The sequence below is a fragment of the Symphalangus syndactylus genome, chromosome 20 (genome assembly GCF_028878055.3).
Source record: "Symphalangus syndactylus isolate Jambi chromosome 20, NHGRI_mSymSyn1-v2.1_pri, whole genome shotgun sequence".
NCBI classification, from domain to species: Eukaryota; Metazoa; Chordata; class Mammalia; order Primates; family Hylobatidae; genus Symphalangus; species Symphalangus syndactylus.
The window spans coordinates 60,755,555-60,780,075 of NC_072442.2; the positions used below are offsets into that span (position 1 = coordinate 60,755,555).

The 24,521-nt window shown below is 53.8% G+C and overlaps 3 protein-coding genes and 1 long non-coding RNA gene across 13 annotated transcripts; 1 reads left to right on the forward strand and 3 right to left on the reverse strand.

The window, feature by feature from the left end:
- Positions 1–331: 331 nt before the first annotated feature.
- Positions 332–10,312, reverse strand: SENP3 (SUMO specific peptidase 3). 2 transcript variants are annotated; one of them, XM_055258111.2, is made up of 11 exons: positions 9,977–10,312; positions 8,446–9,174; positions 7,371–7,610; positions 7,165–7,276; positions 6,648–6,795; positions 6,471–6,518; positions 5,248–5,325; positions 1,747–1,884; positions 1,475–1,558; positions 1,306–1,356; positions 332–859 (listed from the first exon to the last, which is right to left on the reverse strand). In XM_055258111.2, the coding sequence occupies exons 2-11, from the start codon at positions 9,161–9,163 to the stop codon at positions 749–751; spliced, it is 1,728 nt and encodes a 575-aa protein (XP_055114086.1). In that variant the 5' UTR covers positions 9,164–9,174; positions 9,977–10,312; the 3' UTR covers positions 332–748. The 2 variants fall into 2 exon arrangements, with proteins under 2 accessions (XP_055114086.1, XP_055114087.1); XM_055258112.2 differs by lacking the exon at positions 6,471–6,518 and having other exon boundaries at positions 9,977–10,261.
- Positions 10,313–10,429: 117 nt separating this feature from the next.
- Positions 10,430–14,394, forward strand: LOC134735170 (uncharacterized). 2 transcript variants are annotated; one of them, XR_010117959.1, is made up of 2 exons: positions 10,430–10,523; positions 10,689–14,394. It is a non-coding gene; the product is annotated as an uncharacterized lncRNA (long non-coding RNA). The 2 variants fall into 2 exon arrangements; XR_010117960.1 differs by having other exon boundaries at positions 10,432–10,550.
- TNFSF13 (TNF superfamily member 13) lies at positions 10,655–14,031 on the reverse strand. 5 transcript variants are annotated; one of them, XM_055258126.2, is made up of 7 exons: positions 13,440–14,031; positions 12,970–13,199; positions 12,557–12,635; positions 12,366–12,413; positions 12,089–12,207; positions 11,768–11,906; positions 10,655–11,535 (listed from the first exon to the last, which is right to left on the reverse strand). In XM_055258126.2, the coding sequence occupies exons 2-7, from the start codon at positions 13,174–13,176 to the stop codon at positions 11,426–11,428; spliced, it is 702 nt and encodes a 233-aa protein (XP_055114101.1). In that variant the 5' UTR covers positions 13,177–13,199; positions 13,440–14,031; the 3' UTR covers positions 10,655–11,425. The 5 variants fall into 5 exon arrangements, with proteins under 5 accessions (XP_055114101.1, XP_055114099.1, XP_055114103.1 ...); XM_055258124.2 differs by having other exon boundaries at positions 12,970–14,031; XM_055258128.2 differs by lacking the exon at positions 12,557–12,635 and having other exon boundaries at positions 12,366–12,408; positions 12,970–14,031.
- Positions 14,381–24,168, reverse strand: TNFSF12 (TNF superfamily member 12). 4 transcript variants are annotated; one of them, XM_063628355.1, is made up of 8 exons: positions 23,670–24,168; positions 23,461–23,511; positions 22,787–22,862; positions 22,129–22,182; positions 22,003–22,038; positions 21,052–21,168; positions 15,369–15,493; positions 14,381–15,172 (listed from the first exon to the last, which is right to left on the reverse strand). In XM_063628355.1, the coding sequence occupies exons 1-8, from the start codon at positions 23,826–23,828 to the stop codon at positions 14,921–14,923; spliced, it is 870 nt and encodes a 289-aa protein (XP_063484425.1). In that variant the 5' UTR covers positions 23,829–24,168; the 3' UTR covers positions 14,381–14,920. The 4 variants fall into 4 exon arrangements, with proteins under 4 accessions (XP_063484425.1, XP_063484424.1, XP_055114105.1 ...); XM_063628354.1 differs by having other exon boundaries at positions 23,461–23,508; positions 23,670–23,945; XM_055258130.2 differs by lacking the exon at positions 21,052–21,168 and having other exon boundaries at positions 23,670–24,151.
- Between the last annotated feature and the right edge of the window lie 353 nt (positions 24,169–24,521).

Consider the following 24,521-nt stretch of genomic DNA (forward strand, 5'->3'; position numbering starts at 1 on the left):
ATGGGAGGATTCCCCTGGCTGGAGGGTGGAGGGATGGAAGAAAACTGTAAAGGGCTTAGGGGTACTGTCATGAATCCTGGTTGGTCCCCTCCCCAGTCTCTTGTGTCCAGTTACCCAGCTTCCCTCTCGGATGCCCTTATTCTTGAGGCTTATCTACTTTCCCTCCTTCCTGCCCTCTGCTCCCATCTGGGGGATTTGGGTGATGAAGACAAGGTGTTGGCAGTGCCTGAGCCAGGGATGGAAAGCTGAACCCTTTAGTCTCAAGAGCCTGGCTGGGAGGTCTGAGCTAAGCATATCCACTAATTTGAGGCCCCTTAAGGAAGACCACCACTTACGTATCAACAAAGGATCCTTTATTGACCAGAGCAGGACCGTGGCATTTATATATATATATATAAAAAAAAGTTTGAAGATGTGGCAGGCAGTGATCCTATTGCCCGCCCACCACCCCCAGCACTGATTTCCTGCTCCCTGCACGGGGAAGGGGGAGGATGACTGCTCCACCCAGGCCACACTCCCCTGCAAACAGAGGAAGAAAGGGGCTTTTCTGTAGCCACCCTCTGCACATCAGAAATCAACAGGTATTCTCTCAAAGAAAAAAAAAATACAGAAATTGAAACATTTAAATATGAAAAACCAAAGGGAAGTGAGTGGGAAGAGGCAAGAGAGGAAAGGAACTGGAGTTTCTTGGGAAGGGACTCCCATGTCCCCCTTCCCATTAATGGGCTTGGGGTCTGGGGTACGAGGCTCACACAGTGAGTTTGCAGTGACACAGCTCCTTGTAGATCTGCCGACGAAGTTTGGGCATGTCCTGCTGGGTGAAGCTGAATGGCTGAGACAGGGCCAGATGCTTGCAGTACTGGGTGTTAACAAAGCAGGCCATGAGAAACCCCCCGTGTCAGGACCTGTGCTACACATTTCATATGAGATGTGTCTCCATCTTTCAGAGAACATCCCCAAAGGGAGCCAGGGTCCCATAGCCTGGGGTTCAAAAACAGTCTGACTCTAAAGCTAGTGTTCTTACTTGGTACATGATACAATGTTTTAGATGGAGAAAATACACTGAGTTGGAGGTTAGCAGGGAGCTCTACGAAGGCCAGAGGCCCAAGACCAGAGACCCAGTCCCAATGTGGGATGGAGAAGCCCAGAAGAGAAGCAGTGAAGCCAGTGTTTTGGTGTTCTAAAACAGATTCCTTCCTGCTCCACAACTGACTATGAGCCAAATGAGGGGATGCACAACAGCCTCCCAACCCTTTCACCCAACTGACTTCAGAGCTAGAGGAGGTGGCCCCGTCATCTGCTTACCTGCAACACAAAAGCACCACAGTCACTGTCATTATTCTGTCTGGCCACATTCTAGAGAAGAGAAAGAAAGCAGGCCCTTCACATGGAGACTCCCAGGGGTAGGACTTCAATTTCTGCCTTCTACCACTATCCCCACCAACACCCCATACCCCTCCCTCAGGAAACTCACCATTTTGAAGTAACCTTTCCAGCCCTGGTGGAAATCCAGTCGGTCTTTCTTTACCGCCTCTGCCTGTAGATACTTGGCAATATGCTATGTGGATGGGGAAAAAGAGAAAGTGATGCCCTAAGTTTCTCAACTGAACACAGTATGGTGGGTACAGTGGTGGCAGACACCATGCCCAGGTCGCCCCTCAAAGACCCAAAGCCCACTCTTCTTCCTGCAATGCCTTGCCACTGCACCTCCCACATTTTGCCCATCTCTCTCCTACCCCCTCAAACCTTAGGGCAGCGGCGGTTTAGGGTACGCTGCGAGTCAAAATAGGTGATGGTGCGTCGCCTCACATCAACAGAGATGAGGGACCAATGCACCTCCAGGTGGATGGGGATTAGCAGTAGCTCCTTATTGAAGATGTCCACCTAAAGAGATAGTGCCACAGGTCAGGTACAACACACAGAAGTCTTGCCTTTTGCCATGAAGGTTCTAGAGAGGAACAGAGACACAGGTAAGGGAACCAAGTGAAAGAACAGAAGACCCAAGCCCTAGATTGTGGGCAAGCTCAGAATCTCCATGTTTCAGCTCTTCGGGGTAAGGAAGGAAGGTCGGACAATGGAGGTGACATCAGAACGAACACTTGAGAACCCATGATGGGCAGGTGCTTTTCACACTTTAAAGGGAGAAGCACTTAGCAGCTAAGAACCCAGGCCTAGGATTCTGGAGCCTGCCAGAATTCAAATACAGCTCCTCCATTTACTGGCTTATGACTGTGGGCAACCTACTTAATAACCTTCTATACCGCAGTTTCCCTATCTGTCAGAGAGCGTAAATAGTAGTACCTACACCTCATCCATTTGATATGAGGATTAAACTAGTGACTACCCATCATACACTTAGAACAAGACACAGCATAAAGTAAACACTCAGTTAATGCTCATAACAATCCTACCGGGAAGTTCTCACATTCAACCTAACATGAGGAAATTGCAGCTTGGAAAGTCGTGACTTGCACAAGGTCATAAAAGAAAGAAATGGCAGAAGTGGGACTCAAACTCAGTATGAAGAAGGCCAACATGTTTTTCACTGTATGTCACCACCCTTTCCTCTACTGGAAGAAGATCCCTGAGGGTGTAAGCTCTTGAATTTGAGGACTGAAATTAAGCAATGCTGGAGCCAGTCATCCTGCCTAGTTATAGAAATTTCCTGGCCTTTGAATGGGAGGGCAGGGAAACCAGAAGAGAAAAGAACTCTTGATTTTCCTCCCCCAACCTGTTCCTCTCCCACTTTTCCCGTTACATAGGCCAAAAACCTAGGCATCATCCTCCATTTCTTTTTCTTCATTTCCCACATCCAACCTGTGGAGGAAAAAACAAATCTTTTTTTTTTTTTGAGATGGAGTCTCGCTGTCGCCCAGGCTGGAGTGCAGTGGCACGATATCACCTCACTGCAAGCTCCACCTCCCAGGTTCACACCATTCTCCTGCCTCAGCCTCCCAAGTAGCTTGGACTACAGACACGCGCCACCTCGCCCGGCTAATTTTTTGTATTTTTAGTAGAGACGGGGTTTCACCGTGTTAGCCAGGATGGTCTTGATCTCCTGACCTCGTGATCCGCCTGCCTCAGCCTCCCAAAGTGCTGGGATTACAGGCGTGAGCCACCGCGCCCGGCAAAAAAACAAATCTTTCCTACTATACTCTCACAACACAAAATACTTCTGTAACCTGTGGTCACTAAGAAGTGTGTGGGGCTTTCTCTCCACCAACAACCAAGCAAGCAATTTTGCAGTGGACACAGCTGGGTATCCCCCAATTCAATTCCAACACTATCTACCTGGAGATAATGTGTCACAGGTTTTAGGGCTCAGTCTCACAAGGCTGCCCCCAATTCTGATGCCAGTCCTAAGCCCCAGGTTGTTTTATCTGTTTCTCACCAACTGGTTAGATCAGCGTTCCCATGACCCCCTCCTTGAATTTGATTAATTTGCTAGAGCAGCTCACAGAACTCATGGAAACACATTTACCAGTTTATTACAAAGGGTAATACAAAGAGTACAGATGAAAAGATGCACAGGGAAAGGTAGTGGGGAGAGGCCCGGAGGCCATCCTGTGGGAGCCTCCACCCTTCAGCTGTCTAGAATGTCTCCAAACTCCTCCTCTCGGGTTTTTTCTTTTTTGAGACAGAGGCTCACTCTGTCACCCAGGGTGGAGTGCAGTGGCGCGATCTCGGCCCACTGCAACCTCTGCCTCCCGGATTCAAGCAATTCTCCTGCCTCAGCCTCCCGGAGACTACAGGCGCACGCCACCACGCCCAGCTAATTTTCATATTTTTAGTAGAGATGGGGTTTCACCATGTTGGCCAGGTTGGTCTCAATCTCTTGACCTTGTGATCCGCCCGCCTCGGCCTCCCAAAGTGCTGGGATTGCAGGCGTGAGCCACCGTGCCCAGCCCCTTTCAGGTTTTTACGGAGGCTTCACTACTAGGCATGACTGATTAAATCACTGATCTTCAGTGACTGCCTTAACCTTTGGCCCCTTTCCCCTCCCAGGAAGTTGGTGGGGGTGAGGCTGAAAGTTCCAACCCTCTAATCATGAAGCCACCTAGAGGGGCTGGCCATGAATCAACTCATCAGCACACAAAAACACACATCACTGGAGATTCCAAAGATTTTGGAAGTTGAATGCCAGGAGCCTGGTCAGGAGACCAAATATGTATCTCTCAGTATCACAGAGCCTGTCAGTCCTACTGGTTTTACTCGTAAAATTTATCCTAAATAAAACTACTCTCTCTCTCTTCCTTTAGCACTCCAGTTCAAGTTTCTCACCTGGACTACTGTGCTCTGTTTCTGCTTCCATTCTTGCCCCCCTTTCAATCTATCATTGAAATAGGAGTTTAAAACAGAAGGCACTTCTCAGCCGGCTTAAAACTCAATGGCTTCTCAGTATACGCGCAATAAAACCCCCCTCCTCAGCCTACCGTACATGTCTTACATGATGATCTACTCTCTGACCGAATTTTGTATCAATCTCCCTTTGCTCACTCTGCGCCAACTACAAAGGTCACCCCCACAAGCCCTCTGTTCCTCAGCCATGGTTTTTCACTATGGGTCTTGTGTACTTGCTATTCCCAGATCTGCACATGGCTGGCTGCTCATCTTTCAAGTCTCAGCTATGAGAGGCCTTCCTAGATCACCCAAAGTACCCACTTTCCACGCTATGACATTACTGTGGTTTTTTGTTTTTTTTTTTTTTTTTTTTTTTTTTTGAGACGGAGTTTTGCTCGTTGCCCAGGCTGGAGTGCAATGGCGGGGTCTCGGCTCACTGCAACCTCTGCCTCCCAGGTTCATGCGATTCTCCTGCCTCAGCCTCCCGGAATAGCTGGGCTTACAGGCCACCTGCCATCACACAGGGCTAATTTTTGTATTTTTAATAGAGATAGGGTTTCTCAATGTTGGCCAGGCTAGTCTCGAACTCCTGACCTCAGGTGATCCGCCCGCGTTGGCCTCCCAAAGTGTTGGGGATTACAGCCGTGAGCCACTGCGCCCAGCCTCACATTACTCTGTTTTGATCTGCCCACAGCACTTATCACTAGCTGCAATTTAACTTTATTCTCAGTCCACAAGGGCAGGTTTTCCTTATTTAATACTGTATCCTTAGTGCCTACACACACACGAGACGTTTAATCTTTGAAAGACTGAATGAACACCATCAGGGAAAGGGCTCAGAGAAAACAAGACTCTCATTCTTTACAGGCAAGGCGTTACACAAGTAGATGTGAATTCAAAACTCACGTTTTTGGTCCACCTTTTCACCCCATCATAACCCTTGGTACGCAGTTTATCATAGAAGAAACTATTGAAGAAATGCACCTGTGCCAATGACACAAAAATGCTCAATGGAATTAAAAGACCTCAGATTCTCCCACTAAGTCTCCCCTCCTCAGTCCACTGACAGTAAAAACAAACTCTGGGTTTTTGTTTTGGTTTTTTTTTTGGTAGAGACAGGGTCTCACTATGTTGCCCAGGTTGGTCTCAAACTCCTGGCCTCAATCTGTCTGTCTGCCTGCCTCGGCCTTCCAGAGCATTGAGATTATAGGTATGAGTCAACAAACCAGGCTTTTTTTTTTTTTTTTTGAGGCAGGGCCTTGCTCTGTTGCCCAGGCTGGAGTGCAGTGGCATGATTTCAACTCACTGCAACCTCCGCCTCCTGGGTTCAAGCGATTCTCCCGCCTCAGCCTCCCGAGTAGCTGGGACTACAGGTACCCACCATGCCCAGCTAACTTTTTGGTATTTTTATATTTTTAGTAGAGCCAGGGTTTCACCATGTTGGCCAGGCTGGTCTCGAACTCCTGACCTCAGGTGATCCACTCGCCTTGGCCTCCTAAAGTGCTGGGATTACAGGAATGAGTCACCGCACCCAGCCAAAGTTGTTTTTTTTTTTTTTTTTGAGACAGAATTCCACTCTTATTGCCCAGGCGGGAGTGCAATGGCGTGGATCTCGACTCACCGCAACCTCCATCTCCCGGGTTCAAGCAGTTCTCCTCCCTCAGCCTCCTGAGTAACTGGGATTACAGGCATGCACCACCACGCCCAGCTAATTTTGTATTTTTAGTAGAGATGGGATTTCTCCATGTTGGTCAGGCTGGTCTTGAACTCCCGACCTCAGGTGATCCACCCACCTCGGCCTCCCAAAGTGCTGGGATTACAGGCATGAGCCACCATGCCCGGCAGCCTTTTTTTTTTTTTTTTTTTTTTTAAACCTTGTTTTACAATAGGAACCCATCCCAATCCTTGGGGCTGGCGATAGCGAAAAACACTAACTACTGGCAGAAAGGAAAACAACCGATAAATCCAGGGTCAAGATTACAGATTTGAAATTAATACACTACCACTACCACCTCTCTCCCTGAAACAGAGAACCTCTCTATGTAAAATGAAAGAGATGAAAGGAGCTTAAAAAGCTGCTTAAAACTGCAGAAGTTCTTCTGGGTACTGACCTATCTGGTTGGGCCTACCTTTTCAGGGACTGTGTCCATGACCAGGTCTCCATACATGTTCATCACCTGGGGAGAAGATGGGAGGCAGCTTGCCATGGAGGGTGCGGCATGGGTACAGAGCTCCCCCATGCAGAGGGCCCCAGACACCCTGCTCCCTGAATCCCCTCTCAGGCCTGTTTCTCTACCCTTTCTCACCTGGTCATTGAGCCAGTTCTGTCCATACAAGGTCCCCAAGTCATCCATGGTCAGCACATGCCGCTTATAGGCCACTCGGAAGCCCCTCACCATGGCATTGCCTGGCATCCGCTGGTATGACTGGATCAGCTGCAACACCAGGCCCTTCCTGAGTAGGCCAAGGGTGGAGTCACACAAAAGATGATGCAGCTGGGGCACACTGAAATACCTACTACTCCCTGGAATACAAATTCTAACTGACCCCCTTTTTTCTGGCTCATGATGGGTCCTTCTGAGGACCTGCCAAAGGCCCGCTCCCCAGAAAGATAAACATGACTACTCAGGTAGAACATTTCAGGGTCCCAGGTAAAGACTCTCCCATCAGCTTCCAAGGACTTGGCACCTGCCTGCAGAGTCCTCCCCTTCAGCTCTAGCTTCCTCCTCCCCAACTACAGCCCTATGGGAGAAAAGGCAGCAGTATTCTCTCCACATCCCCGAGGCCCCAGCCCTCCTTTGAAGGAGGGCTTTCAAGCCTCACCTGGAAGGGGTGGAAAACTCCTGCTGGAAAATGTCCTCCAGCTTCTCTACTACCTCATCAGTGCTGAGGGGTATGAGGCTGCCATACGTTTGAAGGAATTCATCCAAGATGCCTAGTGGAAAGGGAGAGAGGAGGGGGTGAGGCCTCCAGACTCTACTCTAGGAGTTGGCGGAGGGAGAGAGGCTAGTTGCTCAAGGGCGCCTTACTCTGTACGCAGGTCACATGCTCCTCTCGCAGGGGGCTGTGCTGGCCGGCTTTCTCCCCAGGCCTCTCTGCCTCTTCTGCCATGCCCAAATCTGAGCCCTGAAAAAGCTCCTGGGCCACATGGTCCCCGATGCTGCACACATTGCTGATGAGGATGCTGGCATCAGGGGGTGCCAAGCTGCGCTCCCCTTCTGGCCCAGATGGTCCCCCAAAACCGTTGGGCAGAGTACATGAAAGGAGGCCTATAGGGCAGGGGAAATGGAATGGGCATGAGAGACTGGCCTGGGGGAAAGGACAATGGGATGCACACGGGTGACTCATGCATGCAAATAAGACCGCAAGAAGGATACACTGAAGCAGAATCCACCAATGTCAATCCTACCCCAAGAAACGGGGACCCCATAAGCATGAGATAAACACGTCCAAGAGATTCTACAGGGACGGAGAGAGAGCTCCTACTCACAGACAGGAAGAGAGAAAAAGGATTAGCATTTAGAAATGAAAACTTCAGGGATATTTGTCACCACTATATGCCAAACACCTAGCATAGTACCCAGCATATTGTAAAGGCTCAATGAATACTTGAATATGTAATAAAGACCTAGAGAGCCTGAAATTGTTTGGCTGGAATTCTCCGAAAGGGAAATATTCTTTCACAACTGTAAGATGATATACTCCACTACTGGGAGAGATCCCATCCCACCACTATGGGAATGGTACCCTCTGGAGATGTAGACACAGGGGTTCTTATACTGAGAGGCCAACAAGGGATTTCGCGTGGACAGGATTTTTCTAAACCACATCTCCCTTTCTCATCTGCGCTCAAGACCACAGGATACCTACTTAGGGAATCTGTTTCCTAGCTCTGCCTGGGAAACTGCCAGGCTCACTCCCAGGCTTACTTTCTGCTCAAAGTGGGGCTTAATGAAGACATTTCGCAGCTCTTCTGGAGCCGTCACTCTGCCATCCTACTTTCCTTAAGCCCAACTCTCACCATGGCAACAGGCTCCTGGTGCTCCAGGCTCTTATCCCTCCCTAACCCCTCCCCTGCAACCCCACGCCCCTTTCCCACCTTACCCGAGTCAGGGTCCAGAGGAGACTTTGGAGTCCACCTGAGTCCATCTTCCTCCATGGGGGGCCCAGAGGGCACTGGTGGAGACCGTCTCACCCCATCCTCAGCCATGAGAGCACCTAGCAGACCCAGCCGGGGTGGAGGTGGCCCCCGGGGGGAGTCAAAACGACAACAGGGGGATGGCACCTGTGGCGTCGCACCCCCTTCCTGGGGTGAAAGATGGTTCTTGGGGTGTGCGAGGCCCCGCCGCCGGCCCCGGTGGCGCCCCCAAAGCTTCCAGTGGAATGTCAGCGAGGTGCTTTTTGAGTAGAGCAGCATCCGGAAGGCTCTCATGGCTCGACGGCGGCGCTGTGAGCAGGTTTTTCGATGAGTGGGGCGGGAAGGGCGGGGCCGCTGGGAGGTTCCCAGCTGACTCCATCTGGGGGGCAGCCTCCAAGCTGCCACTTCCTCCTCTTCATCTTCATCCTCCTCCTCCTCCTCTTCTTCCTCCTCCTCTTCACTTGCTGAAGCATCAAAAGAGGGTCGGGGGACAGGGAGGCGTCTGGCTGGCACTGTGGTCCCTGACCCAGGATCTGGCCCAAACCCTCCACCTGACTTGAGTCGGGGTTTGGGAGGTGGGGGCCAACGAAGACGCTCCCGTCTGGGACTTGAGTAAGCTGGGGGTATGCCGGGTCCAGGAGGCTCAGGCCCCCAGGACCCGGTCCCTTGTATAGTCTCTTTCATCTTCCAGTACCCTGAAAAACAAAGATCAGGGTATCAAAATCTAAGCATGACCCCACCGCAGATCCTGCCTCTCTTCCTGGCCATGCCTCCTCTGGATTCAGATGCAAATAAAGAAAAGAGGAAAAAACGCAAAACTCGTAACTTAAGATCCTCCCAGTTAACGCGGTCCACAAGGGGCCCTTTAGGGTCTGTGCCATCATCTCTCCCCAGTCCAGAGACAAGGGAAAATGGCTAAGCAGCAGGCCTCAGAGATCTTATTTCTAAGATCCCCAGGCCAAACCCAATAGCACTGCCAGGTTCTGCGTCTTTATTTTAATACCACCAGGGCTGTCCTTTGAGGGCCCAACAAGGGTAATTTCTTTCCTCAGGGACATGATAACCGTGGTACTTGAGGAGAATGCAACTTGCACGTGGAAACTATGGGCTGGAGTGGGAGACAGTTCTCTAACACCCTGGATGAACAGGGAGCATGGGAAGGCTGCGGTCATCTCAGGTGCAGATGCCAGGGATATGGCTCGGGGGCAGAGGCTAATAAACGGGGAAGGACTTCGAAGGAAACTTAAAGAGAACCGAATCAAGGCGCTGAGACAGAACGGAGCGCACGAGCCAGGCCGGCCCAGCCCCCACCTACTTCATCCTCGGGGACCAGAATGCAACCCGGCACCAGTCTGGTCCCACGAGCTTGGATGGCTCGGCGCACACGGGCCTTAAGAAGCCCCTTTGCGGGCCTCTGGGCCCCGGTTCGGTGGGAGCGAGGCCCAGGAATGGGAGAGGCCAAGGCAGGGCTGGGGGAAGGGGAGGGGGCGTCCTCACCGGGAGCAGGGAAGCCGGGCGGACGGGCCCGAGGGCGGGCGTCTCCGGCCTCAAGCTTCCCGGCTCATCTCTCTGGCGACGGCGGCGGCCCCGCCACTCCTGCTGTCTTTAGGCGCAGCCGTCTCAATTCAGGATTCCAACGCTTCTGGGCCGCGTGCCGCGCCGCCGAGCACCCCGCCGCGCCGCCTCTGGCTCTGCTTCAGCTTCTACCTCCACCTCCGCCACCGCCACCGCCACCGCCAGCGCCACCGCCGCCGCCACTCCTCCCCCCCTCCTCCTTCCCCTCCCGCGAGCCCCGGGCCCACCGGCAGCGGCGGCGCACGATTAGTACGTCACACCCGGCGAAGAGCGCCGGCGCGGCCACCAAGCGCGCAGTCCCGCCTACCCGAGGACGCCGGCGCCACGGGACCGGCCCGCCCAGAGCGCTACGCGAGGCTGCGCCTGCGCACATCTGCCGCCCGGCCGCGCCTGCGCACATCTGCCGCCCGGCCGCGCGTGGCGACCCCGCCACTTTCTCTTTTGCGCCGTGCTCGTCTTCTCCGCGCTCGTGAGCCTGACCCTAGCGGCGTCCCCAGTACCTTGATCCGGCGGGGGGCGCGTCACAGGAGAGCCAGGAGGGCGGGAGATCCTCTAAGAGGACCCGGCTGAGGCGAGGCAGTGGGGGAAATGGAGCCGGGGTATCATTCATTCTCTTTTATTTAACTTTAAGCAGGGCTTGATCAGAAAGAAGAGCTCAGAGGAGTGAGGCAACACCAACACCAGGGCGTACGATACATCCGAGGCTCCCCCGACACAAGTTCCAGCCCGGAAGGGCTTGGAATGGCCTGCCACGCCGGGGCAATGGAGCGCGTGAAAGCCAAACCTTGGGACCCTTAGAGTAATTTGACTGCGAAGGCACCGTCGTCGTCGTCGGGCACCCCCTGTAGACGGGCGCATAATAGATACATCTCTGGAGATAGTGATGGAAACTGGGGTCCGATAGATGGAGAGAAGGACGTAGGATAAGACTTCTTGTGGGGTGAGGAGGCAGAGGGCACCTGGAGAGAGGTGTGGCATGGAGAACCAGGGGTTTTCCCTAGCAGAGGGCGGCTTCGTGGACTTCGGCCAACCGGCGGGTGCTTCCCTCGAGCGGCCGCTAGATGGTGGTGCTGTTCTGGATGCTTCCAGTAGGCCCCGACCAGGTCTGGACAATGCCTGGCACCCGTCCCCCGCCCCTCATCTACACACACGCAAGAATTCGGAGCTCCATGGGGGACAGAAGCAAGATATCCGTAAAATCAAAGTCTAGGGGGTAGGAATGAAAAGGGAAAAGTGAGGAACGGGGAGCCAAACCCAGGAAGACGCCTCTGTTCCTGCACATTCCCTCTCCTTTGTATACTCAGCTCTTGGCTGTCTCCAGTATGTACCCACCCTGGTCTTCCAAGCTGGGAGCCACTTTTAATAACACAATCACAGTTTCACAAACCCCAGGAAGGTTCCATGTGGAGAGAGGTTAAGTTTCGCCCTTGCCCGGGGAATTATGACACTCAGAATATCCCCTTGGTGTAAATGGAAGACACCTGAGAAAAGAGAGAAAGTAGATTGGCAGTGAAGCACAGCCATCCAGATGCCATTTCCCCTGCCTTCTCCAGCTCCACCGTTCCTCTGCCTCCTGTAAGAACCCGGCATTCTGCACTTCACTCCTCAGACCCGCCTCTGTTTAGGTTTCCAACCTCCCTCTTAGCGGTAGCTCCCTGCACTGCTACCCCAGGTCAGAGATGTCCTGCTTTCGGTTGCCCACACGGCTCTCACCTGCGCTATAGCAGCTGTTGTAGGCCCGGTCCGGGTGGGAGGGCATACTTCTTATACATCGGAATAGAGTCTCCTGCCTTCCTTGGCCTTCTCGAGACACCACCTGACCCATGGTGAAAGTCACGTCTTGAAACAGGACCTGGCAGGGAAGGGAGATGTTGAAGAAAACAGGATGGCCTGGCTCAGTTCTGGGAGGCCCCAGGAGCGCTAACAAGGGAAGAAAGAAGGGTCTGCTAGGTTTGGTATGAATAGAGGGGTCAGGAACGCTCAGTAACGGGCCAAAGAGGCCCTCTGTGAAGCTCAGAGTGTCGCTGGGGTTACCTGGCTATACAGCAGATAAACTCCAGCATCCCGGATTCGGACACCATATCCTTGGGCCTGTAGGCCTCTCCCACGCCTAAGAGCTGGTTGCCACATCACCTCTGTCACATCGGAGTCATCTGGAGGTGAGAAGTGTGTCGCTCAGGACTTCTTGGCACTCTCAGATGCTTTTTGGTTCTTCCCCTTTCACTTATAAGGACCCCTTGAGCCCAAGTGCCAGCCCCAGAGTTCCTGGTTATTGCACCTCCCCAAAGCCATTATTTAAAATAGTGCTCACCCTTGGAGGTGGCGTTAATGGGAACCAGGTGCAGGATGGAGTGCTGCTCTGAGGAGAGAAAGAGGGAATCTCAGCCACGTCCACTTTCCCCCATTGTGCTGTTGGCAGCCTCCACCCTCACCCTGACTCGGGCTTACAATCCCCATGCTGCTTGATCACCTCCCACCCCTGCTGCACCCTGGAAGCCTCACTCTTCTGTTTTTGGGTGAGCACTGCTCTCCTTTTCCGGGATCTCTCCCCATTCTCCCAGGCTTCCAGGGCATCGGAGCTCTGCTCATGGAAAGAGGGTCAAGGTTAGGTTAAGATGCAAGGGTCCCAGCCAGCCTTCCTTCCCAGCCCTCCCCTGCCCCCGAAATGCCTCAAATCTCTCATGCACCTTTTCCCAGCTCCCTGAGTGTTGGTGCTGGCTGCCCTCCAGAATTTGTTAGGTATGAGAAGCATTAACCTTTAACAATTTCCTTTCCTGGAATGGCCGCGCCCCTGCGCCCCTGACTTCCAAACCGGAGACCCTCTCTTGCACCCCCTTGAAACTTTGCAGACCAGGAGGCCCAGCGACCCCGCATGCCAACCATCCTCTCCCAGACACCCTCCTCCCCTCACTCACCTGCTTCGGGAGACTCTGCCAGGGATACCCTTCCCCCTTCTGGGAGGGCCCTCCTGTCCTCTGCAGCCGGCTCACCTCTCTCCTGAGGCTCTGCAGCTCTGTTTGTTGGGTCAGCAGAGCCATGGCACAAGCCACAGCCCCCAGAGCTGCCCCCCAACTCAGCCACAGGGCAACTGAGAGTGCTGGCTCTCTGACCGGGCCCCCCATGTTGCCTGGAGGCCCTTTGGGGGCTAGCGAGAAAGGAGATGAGGCTGGCATGAGCTGGGGACCCTGCCAACAGCTGTGGTTTCAAGAGTGGGGTAGCAAGGAGGTGGCAGGGCGGGTAGGGGTACGGGCAGTGGGGCAGAAGGGAAGAAGGTTGTTACGCAAGGACAAATAAAAAGGAACTTGAGAATAAAAAGGAGGGAGGAGGAAAGCAAGCTAAGGGTACTGTTAATGTTCCTGGCAGTCCATTGTGGGGCCAGTGTTACCTTGAGACCCTCCACCCTCCCTCAGCCTCAGGAGAATTAGGTTCCAGTCCCTCTAGGAAGGACAGGGCTGCCAGTGACACCCAGGAGGAACAGCCAGTGCGCAGGAACCCTGGGGCGGCCCCAGGGTTGGGGGAGGGAAGGTTGGCTGGCTAGAGGGCATGGTGCCAGGAGCAGGATGGGGGGCCAAGCTGGGCAGTGTCCAGGGTCAGGGCGAGGGTGGAAGACCCTCTGGCTCAGGCACAGCAGAGATCGCTGGGGCAGTTCACTAGGGGTGACTGAAGGTGGGAAAGGAGGGGTGGGCTCGGTGGGGAGGAGAACCAGGGGCACGGAAGCAAGAAACTGGCTGAGTTCTGGGGTTAAGGCTGGGCCGGGTGTGTTGGAATAAGGCCTGCACTACTCCCTGTGCTGAACTTGGCAAGCAGGACTTCCTGTTTCCCGAGAAAAGCTCTTACATAAGGCTCTGGACGAAGAGACAAAGCAGCAGCCTCAAGCCCCCCGGCCACTGCAGGATTCCTCCCCGGCACACAGGATTCCGGGTTCCCGTGTGCCTGCTGACTCTGAGCCCCTCCTCCAGGCTGGCTCCTGCCTACCCCACCTCCCAGCCAGGGCCTGTGCCAGCACCTGCTGAATGTCCTGAGGCCACCAAGAGGAAGGGCCCCTGCTCCTCCCAGCCAGGGAGGGATTCCCCCGCAGGAGGAAGTCCGTCCGCCTCCTAGGGAAAGGAGGCCGCTCCTGCTGTACCTTGGGCAGAGAATTGATTTTCTCCTGGGCAGTGTCCCTTTCTACCTCTGCTCCCACCTGGGGGTTGGAGGCATGGAGGTCCCCGCCCCCAAGCCTGAACACCATCCTGGAATTCCAGCTGTGCCGCTCCGCAACGCCCCGCTTCCCGTGGCCCCCGGCTACCCTGGGAGTGTCCCCTGAGCCCCAATAAAGAGAGAGACTATGACTTATTCTATTTAATATCCATTTATCAACATTTTGTCACAATAATAATAAAAATAATATCTGTTTTAAAAATCCGCAGGGAATTCTCAAGGGAGGAGCTTGTCTTGCTTCTCGCCCCTCACATTTGGGAACTCCTGGCCTAGGCCCAGTCTCTTTGGCTTGCTGCCGCCAGGTCCAGCCCCTCTTAGTGCCTGAAGTGGGGTCTTCTGGACCCATCTTGCCCACAGAGTACAGTGAACACAATGCCCTGGGGGTCTGTGGCCAGGGGAGAGTCGAGATCATTGGGGGCCTCAAAGGGTCAGGGATTGGGGAGCTAGTGAGGTGGAGAGTGGGCGGTGGGGGGCGTTGTAAGATAAGAGTGGGAATACTGTATTTATGTGGGATGGAAAACACGTGAACAGGCCCAGGCAGCCTCTAGAGGGAGGGGCAGGTCTGGAGCAAAGAGCAGCTGAGGGTGGGGCAGAGGGGACTGGGTGCCCAGAGAGCTGCCGAGGGGAGCCGGCAGCCTGGGACGACAGCGGGGAGACCAGGGCCCCTCAGTGAACCTGGAAGAGTCCGAAGTAGGTGAGGAAAGGGGCAGCCTTCAGATGGGCCCAGGGGAGGGTGCGGATCCGCAGGGAGGACCCTGGCCGCAGGGCCAACAGCCCAGACACCTGGCAGAGGCGGAGCTGGGGCCCGAGGGAACTCGCCGCAGTGGCTGAGAATTCCTCCAGGCAGCGCAGGGCCAGCACGCCATCCACCAGCAAGTCCAGCTTCAGGTAGACAGCCTTCCCCTCATCAAAGTGCACCTGGGGTGGGGACAACAGGCCGAGTCCAGGCCTCTGCCGGCCCTCGCCTCAATTTCCAATTTCCTCAGCGACGCAGGCATCCCATCCGACCCAAACCCCAACTCACCCTCCCAGCCCTGTAGCTTGTCCCCCACTCTCCTGGCAAACCCTTAGCCGCTCCCTTACTGTGTTACCCATGCAGCCAGGTGGGGCTTACCTGACAGTACAGGTAGTAGAGCCCAGCCCGGGTGACTATAAACTCCCCGATCTGGCGGTTGTAGCGCAGAGGGCTGGAGCTGTTGATTCTGGCTTCCTCCCAGCCACTCACTGTCCCGTCCACACCTGAACACGGATGCTCAGAGATAAGGAAACGTCTCTCTACAGGACTCCCCCATACTCCCCAGGGATCCACTGAGCATATGAACATTCAGCGCCCGCTTTGCCCAGAAGACACATAGATCACCCCGGGCAAGGGAGGACCCATCCCCTATGAGGCCCATAGTTGACTAAGAAGTTATGTGAAAAAATCTAATATATATGGCCAGAGACATCCAGGGCAGATTGTCACCTGCAGTCACTTTTGGGGAGAAGAGTAGAACTGAAGGAGAAGCATGAGGGGATTTAACGTTTTACTTCATGGATATCTATATTATTTGCTTCTTTTATATTGAGGATGTAAGCATACATTATCTGAATTAGTACAACTAAAAATAACACCCAATTGTCCATCAACAAAATGTCTATCCATATAATGGAATATTATTTGGCCATAAAAAGAGTGAAGTACTGATACACGCTATGGCACAGATGCGCCTTGAAAACATCATGCTCAGCCAGGTGCAGTGGCTCACGCTGGTAATCCCAGCATTTTGAGAGGCCGAGGTGGGCGGATCACCTGAGGTCGAGAGTTCGAGACCAGCCTGGCCAACAAGGTGAAACCCCGTCTCTACTAAAAACACAAAAACTAGCAGGGCATGGTGGCAGGCACCTGTAATCCTAGCTACTTGGGAGGCTGAGGCAGGAGAATTGCTTAAACCCAGGAGGGGAAGGTTGCAGTGAGCCAAGATCGTGCCACTGCACTCCAGCCTGGGCAACAGAGCTAGACTCTGTCTCCAAAAAAAAAAAAAAAAAAAAAAAAGTAACGCTCACTGGGCATTTTTATTTCCACCAATGGGTTCCCACAACCTGTGCTCTTTAGAGTCTCCAGCACTGAAGTCTCCTTCCCTTCCTTACCCTGCCAACCGCACCATCTGAACAGCAACAGCCCCTCAAACTCATCTCGACCAACACTGAGCTGACTCCCCTCATCCCACTCTTGCTTTACTGTCTGTTTTCCACATTTGACTTCTGCCACCAGGGGGATACTCAAGCCTCTCCTTTACCTACATCATTCATCGATCACCAGTTCCTATCAATCCTGCCTCCTAAATAGCTCTCTCCCCTCTCTCCCCCATCTGGTGCCTCCGTCTGGTTTTCACAGCATTCCCTGTTTCCATTCTGGCTTCCTCCAGCTTATTCCCTACACAAAGCCACAGAATGAGTCTCTAAGATGCAGATGTAAGCCCGCCTCGCCTCACCTTCCTCCTTCCGATGGCTCACCTCAGAATAGTTCCCACATGCCACCATGTGGCCTGGCTTCTGTCTCCAGCCTCATCCCCATCTTGCTCCTCTTGCACTTTCTGCTTCTGCCACGCTGAATTTAGAGTCCCCCAGCCTCATCATGCTCTGGGCAAACCCGGGGCTTTTGCCCCAGGGGCTGCTTCTGCTTGCACCCACCATCCTTGACCCCTTGCCTGTCTTGTCTTACACTCCTGCTTCAAGGCCCAGTGGCGTCTTGCAATGTAGGGAGGGAATACCTGACTCCACAGCCATGTCTGTCTTCTCCTGTGTTGCCAGGTATCTTTGGCCACTTTTATTATTGTTTTTGTCATATTCCACTGTAATTACAATTTTCTTTTTTTTTGAGATGGAGTCTCACTCTGTTGCCCAGGCTGGAGTGCAGTGGCACAATCACAGCTCACTGCAGCCTCTGCCTCCTGGGTTCAAGTGATTCTCCTGCCTCAGCCTCCTGAGTAGCTGGGATTACAGGCACGTGCCACCAAAGCTGGCTAATTTTTTTTTTTTTTTTGTATGTTTAGTAGAGACACCATGTTGGCCAGGCTGTGACCTCAAGTGATCCACCTGCCTTGGCCTCCCAAAGTGCTGGGATTATAGGTGTGAGCCACCGCACCCAGCCTGTAATTACAAATCTATATGCCTGTTTCCTCTCCTAGACAGTGAGTCCTTAAGAATCGGTCTGAGGCTGGGCGCAGTGGTTCACACCTGTAACCCCAGCACTTTGGGAGGCGAAGGCGGGTGGATCAGGAGGTCAGGAGATCGAGACCATCCTGGCTAACATGGTGAAACCCCGTCTCTACTGAAACATAAAAAAAAAAATTAGCCAGGCGTGGTGGCAGGTGCCTGTAGTCCCAGCTACTCAGGAGACTGAGGCAGGAGAATCGCTTGAACCTGGGAAGGTTGCAGTGAGCCGAGATGGCAACACTGCACTCCAGCTGGGGCAATAAGAGCAAAACTCCACCTCAAAAAAAAAATGAGTCTGACCGGCTGGGCGCGGTGGCTCATGCCTGTAATTCCAGCACTTTGGGAGGCTGAGGTGGGTGGATCGTGAGGTCAGGAGATCGAGACTATCCTGGCTAACATGGTGAAACCCCGTCTCTACTAAAAAATAAAAAGAAATTAGCTGGGCGTGGTGGCAGGCGCCTGTAGTCCCAGCTACTTGGGAGGCTGAGGCAGGAGAATGGCATGAACCCAGGAAGCGGAGCTTGCAGTAAGCTGAGATCGCGCCACTGCACTCCAGCCTGGGCGACGGGGTGAGACTCCATCTCAAAAAAAAAAAGGGGGGGTCTGGATATTAGTTGCTGTGGGCACCTAGCCTGGCCCCTAGCAAACAGTAGGTCTTCAATGCCTGTTGAGTCAATGAATGAATGAATGTCTGGATAATTGCCTAAATAAGTGGTCTATACAGAGGGAAGGAAGGCTGACCTGGGCATGAAAAGTAGGGAGGGCATGGCCGGGCGCGGTGGCTCACGCTTGTAATCCCAGCACTCTGGGAGGCCGAGGCGGGCGGATCACGAGGTCAGGAGATCGAGACCACGGTGAAACCCTGTCTCTACTAAAAATACAAAAAAAATTAGCCGGGCGTGGTGGCGGGCGCCTGTAGTCCCAGCTACTTGGAGAGGCTGAGGCAGGAGAATGGCGTGAACCCGGGAGGTGGAGCTTGCAGTGAGCCGAGATCGCGCCACTGCACTCCAGCCTGGGTGACAGAGCGAGACTGCGTCTCAAAAAAAAAAAAAAAAAAAAAAAAAGAGAAAAGTAGGGAGGGCAGAGAAGAGAGGGCATTCCTAGCTATGAAGCCAGCCTGAGCAAAGGCTGCTTGTAGCCAAAGGGTATGGTGTGCCCAGGACCACGGAGGGCTTGCCTGGTATCATTTATCTCCAGCCACAAACCTCACCTGGACATTCCGTCCTGCCTGGCAATCTTACATTCCCCCACGAAGCTTGCTTTCGTAATCAGCAAGATGAGATTTTGTACCATTTCTCCTCAAATCTCCTGTCTCTGTCTCCCTAGTTGTCCAGAGGACCTAGAAGTCACATCGAGCAAAGGCTCCCTCATCTCCCCTCAGCAAATCTACAAACCCACCTGTTCTCTTGTTCTCCTTTGACCCTCTGGTAATGGTGGGAGATGTGTCCTCTCTTCTTTCTGGAAACTTCCCTCTCCCCTTTTTGGATGTGGCCCCTGCATGGACCCCTCACCCCTGCACCAGCCACCTCGCCTTTCATGCAGACCATGTCCTGTACACGGGCACATTCTAGCTGGGTTCAAATCTTGGCTCCACCACTTAGTATCTCATGGCCTCAGACAAGTTGTGTAACCTCCATCTGTAAAATGGAGGTAATTAGAGTATCTTCCTTTCAGGGCTGTTGTGAGGATTAGATAAGACCAAACAAAGTGCCAGACACAGTGCCTATCTCAAGAAAGCCTTCAGTACATGTTCAGATGAAAATAGTATTGTTGGCCGGGCGCGGTGGCTCACGCCTGTAATCCCAGCACTTTGGGAGGCCGAGGCGGGCGGATCACGAGGTCAGGAGATCGAGACCATGGTGAAACCCTGTCTCTACTAAAAATACAAAAAATTGGCCGGCCAAGGTGGTGGGCGCCTGTAGTCCCAGCTACTCGGGAGGCTGAGGCAGGAGAATGGCGTGAACCTCGGGGGGCGGAGCCTGCAGTGAGCCGAGATCGCGCCATTGCACTCCAGCCTGGGCAACAGCAAGACTCTGTCTCAAAAAAAAAAAAAAAAAAAGAAAATAGTATTGTTCACAGAAGTAAACTTTTCCTTGCTTGTCCTTGGTCCACACACCCCTCCACCTACTGGCCTATTTCTCTGCTCCTTGTTACAGAGAAACTTCTAAAAAGGGTTGTCCTAGGCCGGGTACGGTGGCTCACACTTGTAAACTCAGCACTTTGGGAGGCCGAGGCGGGTGGAACACCTGAGGTCAGGAGTTTGAGACCAGCCTGACCAACATGGAGAAACCCTGTCTCTACTAAAAATACAAAATTAGCCGGGCGTGGTGGTGCATGCCTGTAATCTCAGCTACTCGGGAGGCTAAGAGGCAGGAGAATTGCTTGAACCCGGGAGGTGGAGGTTGCAGTCAGCCAAGATCGTGCCATTGCACTGGGTCCAGCCTGGGTGACAAGAGTGAAACTCCATCTCAAAAAAAAAAAAAAGAAAAAAGGTTGTCCCTGCCTCCAGTTCCTTATTTCTCATTTTCTTCTCAACCCAATGCACACTGCCTTCCTGTTCTAACTATGCCACTGAAACCACCCTCTTTAAGGTCAGCAGGACTTTCACGTTACCAAACCCAGCCATCATTTCTCTGTTCTCATCTCATGTGATCTCTCAGCTGCATTCAACACAGACAGCCACATCCTCCTTGAAACAGTGGTTTCTCTGAATCCAGGATGCCACCCTCCCTGGGTTTCTTCCTCTCTCTCCAGCTTCTTCTCAGTCTCTCCTGGTTTTCCCCTCAGCTCCACTTCAAGATGCCCAAGAGCCTCAGGGCTTCATTCGTGGGGCCCTTCTTTCTCCTGGCATCTCACCCAATCCTGTGGCTTTAAATGCCATTGATAAGCCGGGCACAGGGGCTCACGCCTGTAATCCCAGCACTTTGGGAGGCTGAGGCTGGCGGATCACCTGAGATCAGGAGTTCAAGACCAGCCTGGCCAACATGGTGAAACCCTGTCTCTACTAAAAAATACAAAAATGAGCTGGGTGTGGTGGTGCCCGCCTATAATCTCAGCTACTTGGGAGGCTGAGACAGGAGAATCGTTTGGACCCAGGAGGCAGAGGTTGCAGTGAGCCAAGATCGCACCACTGCACTCCAGCCTGGGCGACAGAACGAGACTCTGTCTCAAAAAAAAAAAAAAAAAAAAAAAAAAAAAAAGCCATCCGTATGGCCATGACTCCTGGCTTTATCCGTCCTGACCTAGCCTGAGCTAGTCGACAATGTCCAGCCATGCATTTGTGAAATTTACTTTATTGTCATTTATCCACTTGTTTATTTTAGACATCTCAACGTTAATAATTATCTTACATACTTCCCAACCTATTTATTCGCTGGTCAACCCCTTCTTAGGAAATAGCATCATTCTTCCCAGAGATACTCAGGTTAAAAATCTAGAAGCCGGCTGGGTGCAGTGGCTCACACCTGTAATCCCAGCACTTTGGGAGGCTGAGGCGGGCAGATCACTGGAGGTCAAGAGTTTGAGACCAGCCTGGAAAACATGGCAAAACCCCGTCTCTACTAAAAATACAAAAATTAGCCAGGCGTGGTGGCACACACCTGTAATCTCAGCTACTTGGGAGGCGAGACAGGAGAATCTCTTGAACCTGGGAGGCAGAGGTTGCAGTGAGCCGAGATCGCACCACTGCACTCCAGCCTGGGCGACACAGTGAGACTCTGTCTTAAAAAAAAATAAAAAATCTAGAAGTCATCTGTGATTCCTCCCTTTCTTTTATTCTTCACCTCCAACCCATAAGTCAGTAATATCTTCAGGACGCAGGCTGAACCCGTCCACTTCTCACCATCTCTGCTGTGAACCCTCGGCTGAGCACCCCTCATGCCTCCCTGCCTCTCACAGCGGAAGGACATTCTGGGTGAGGGGATGGTATGTGCAAAGTCCAGAAGAGGCACACGGGGAGCAGGGGTGTCAGCCCACCAAGCATGAAGACAGCATAAGAGTGCAGGGAAATTAGGTTGAGGCCAGACCACGAAGAGACTGGAAGCCATGTAGACAGCCAATACCATAACAAAAGTGAAGTTTAGGGGCTCAGCATGGCAGCACAGGTCGGATGGAGTGGAGGGGTAGGGAGGATGTGGAGTGGGGAAGGAGCAACAGGCTGGGTTTGAGGTTCTGAGGTCACGGTGCTGAGGTAGAGGGTGGGGTAGAAACGGAAAAGATGAGCAGACACTAGCAGCATTTTGAGAAAAGGTCATCAGGACGTGGAATATGGAGGAGACAGAAGAAAAAAGAATGAAAAGTGCTTCTTGGAGAAGAATGAGGGCTGAAGGAGGGAGCTGGGACAGTGATTTGCTGGGGGAGCTGGGCAGAGTTCTGGGGAAGGGTAGGGGTCTTTCATGGGGTCCCATGCCTGGGTCACAGAGAGAACCAAGACCTTCATGAACTGGCTTCTGTGGTTCTGAGACTGATGGCAGGGAAGGGAGTGGGAGGTCAAAGGTTTTGAGGGGCCCTTTTCCCAGGAGGCCAGTGCTGTGGGGGGATTGGGGTCTCACCTGCCTGCGCTCCGTCCTGTCCAGGTCGTGGATGAACTGTAAAGTGTAGGAAAGGGCTGATGAGACCTGCCCTGCCCCTCTGCCACCTGCCCCTCTCCTCCCGGGTATGGCTCACCCATCACCCACCTTCATAATGGGCTGCGATCGCTCTTCGAGCCCGTGTTTTTCGGCCTTTAGGTGCTGAGGATCAAGGAAAGACAGATGAGCAAAGCGGGCCCTAGTGGGGGTGCCAGAGCCACTCTCCCAGCCCCGTTCCCCTCTCAGGGACCCTGGCATCCTTATTCTTGTCCAGACTCCTGGCCTTAGAATCTCAGGCCTCATCTTCCTCGGTAAGTAGAGTGACTATAATTTGTCATCCACACTGGGATACTTCTGAGAGCAAAACGGGAAGCTGCTACCAATCACACTGAGATAACAGGTGGGGGCCAGGACAATTGCATGCCGACTTGGACACGTGGTCGTCCGGCCACCCCATCATCCCATTCCGAAGTCTCTTTGCCTACTGAGGTCCAGGCCTCTGACTCCCAGGCCTAGTCTCCATCAGGATCCCAGTAGTTCTTCTAACTCATGGCCATCCCACCTTCCTGTTTGGGGTAGGGTCTGAAGGAGCACATCCATGTGACAGAAGGAGCTTCAGAGGAGGGCGAGAATCCCTAGGTTTGAGTCTTGGCTGGTTAGCTGCATGACTCTGAGCCTCCTTTCACCCTCCATGCCTCAGTTTCTCCCTGTGGATAATGGTTTTTGCTCTGCCCGCTTCCTGAGGTTGGGATAGAGGGATGCTCACCACTTCTGCGAGGCCGAACTAGTCGGTTCAGGAAAGGCACAGGATCCTGGCTTTCTTCTGTCTGGGGATTCAGTTCCTAGGGGAATTAGGGCAGCGTTCAACCACGGACTCCCAGAGGTATAAAGTGAGACAGACGGGGCCTGTCAGGAGAGCCACCAGCCAGCAATAGACACAGAAGTCTTAGGGACAGATTAAACCCCTCAGCCAACTACAGCTGGGGCCCCGGGCAAAGGCGAGGCTGGGGGTCCGGCTCCAGTCCTCACCCTTTCCTCTAGACCAGCTACACTTTCCCACCCATGCGCAACCAACGCAGACCCTGCCCTCAATTGGCACATTGCACACACGCCCACACCCAGTCACCACGCACAGAAGATACGCACCCTGTACACAACCGCACCCCTCTTCCACGCAGACTCACATATCTTATACAACCACGTCACCCCCAACCAATAAACACCTCAGACTCAGGCGGCACAACCCCAGCACAAACCCCTCACACAGAGTTGTCACCACGCACACACAACCCTGCAGACGCACACCCATGCACGCACTGTGTTCACACATACCCTGCACACACCTCGTGTATGGCTGGCACAGCTGCACACACCTGCAGCCTCGGCTATGCACACTTCCCATGCCCCAGCAGCCTGCAGACCGCGCCCACGCCCACTCACCGACGGGTCCTGGTCCTCCTCTGCCACCAGCTCCTCCTGGGCAGGCTCCTGCTGGGAAGGAGGCAGCGTCACCCCGTGCCGCTCCACCTGACATCTCACCCTCCACCCATCCTCCCTTCCCCTTGCCTTCAGCCCAGCCGGCCCCCAGCGGCCCCTCTGCAGTCTCAGCTCCTGAAGTGCCCAAGAAGGGGTGCGCAGCGGGGCCTCACCTGAGCGGACAGCGATGCCCGGCTCCCCAAGCTGACCACGGCCAGCAGGAGGCCGAGGCAGGCCAGCGCCAGGCCCAGGCCCAGCGCGAGCGGGACCAGCAGGGCGGTGCCCGGCTCCCCCCGGCGCCCCCTCCGCCTCTGGCTCCGACGGGCGGCCATGGGGGCGGGGGGCTGTGCCTGCCTCACCGCCCCCCCATCCCTGGACCCGAGGGATCGGGGGAGGGGGAGCCGGCGGGCGGATCGGGCTGGGGAGAGGGAGGGGCAAGGGAAACGGGGCGGGAGGGGGCGCTGGGGACAGGAAGCCGGACGCTGTGTGTGATTAAACTCTGAGCCTCTCGCCGGGCGCTGTGCGCGCAGCGGACGGAGTGGGCGCCCACCCGACCTCCGAGCGCCCAGCCCGGGCGTGCACCACCAGGGCGAGATCCGTTGTGTGCGGCCGCGGCAGCGACGGGGCTGTGCGTGTGCGGGCACCTCCTGCGGGGAGATGGGGAACTCAGGAAGGCCTGTTGGTTCAGATTCTTCTGTGTCCCTGTGTCTTCAGAGATAAGGACGCTCCTTTCTTCCAGGTGCAGGGAGGGCGCCTCTCACAGGAGGCTATTATTTGCTTCTTCAGGAAAAGGGCAGGGAGTTCCAGGTTGTATGACCTGGTTCAGGGAAGAAGGGCAGGAGAAGGTAAGAAAGATCCTTCGGCTTCTGCGGTTTTCTCAAATTCCTTCAGCTTAAAACACTCACTATGCCTAGGTGCATCGTTTAGGGTAGCACGTTCTGAAGCCCATCATTACCAATGATTCCCAAGCATCTGAGGAGGACCAGCAGCATGCAAAAGAAAGACCAAAATTGGTCCGGCACGGT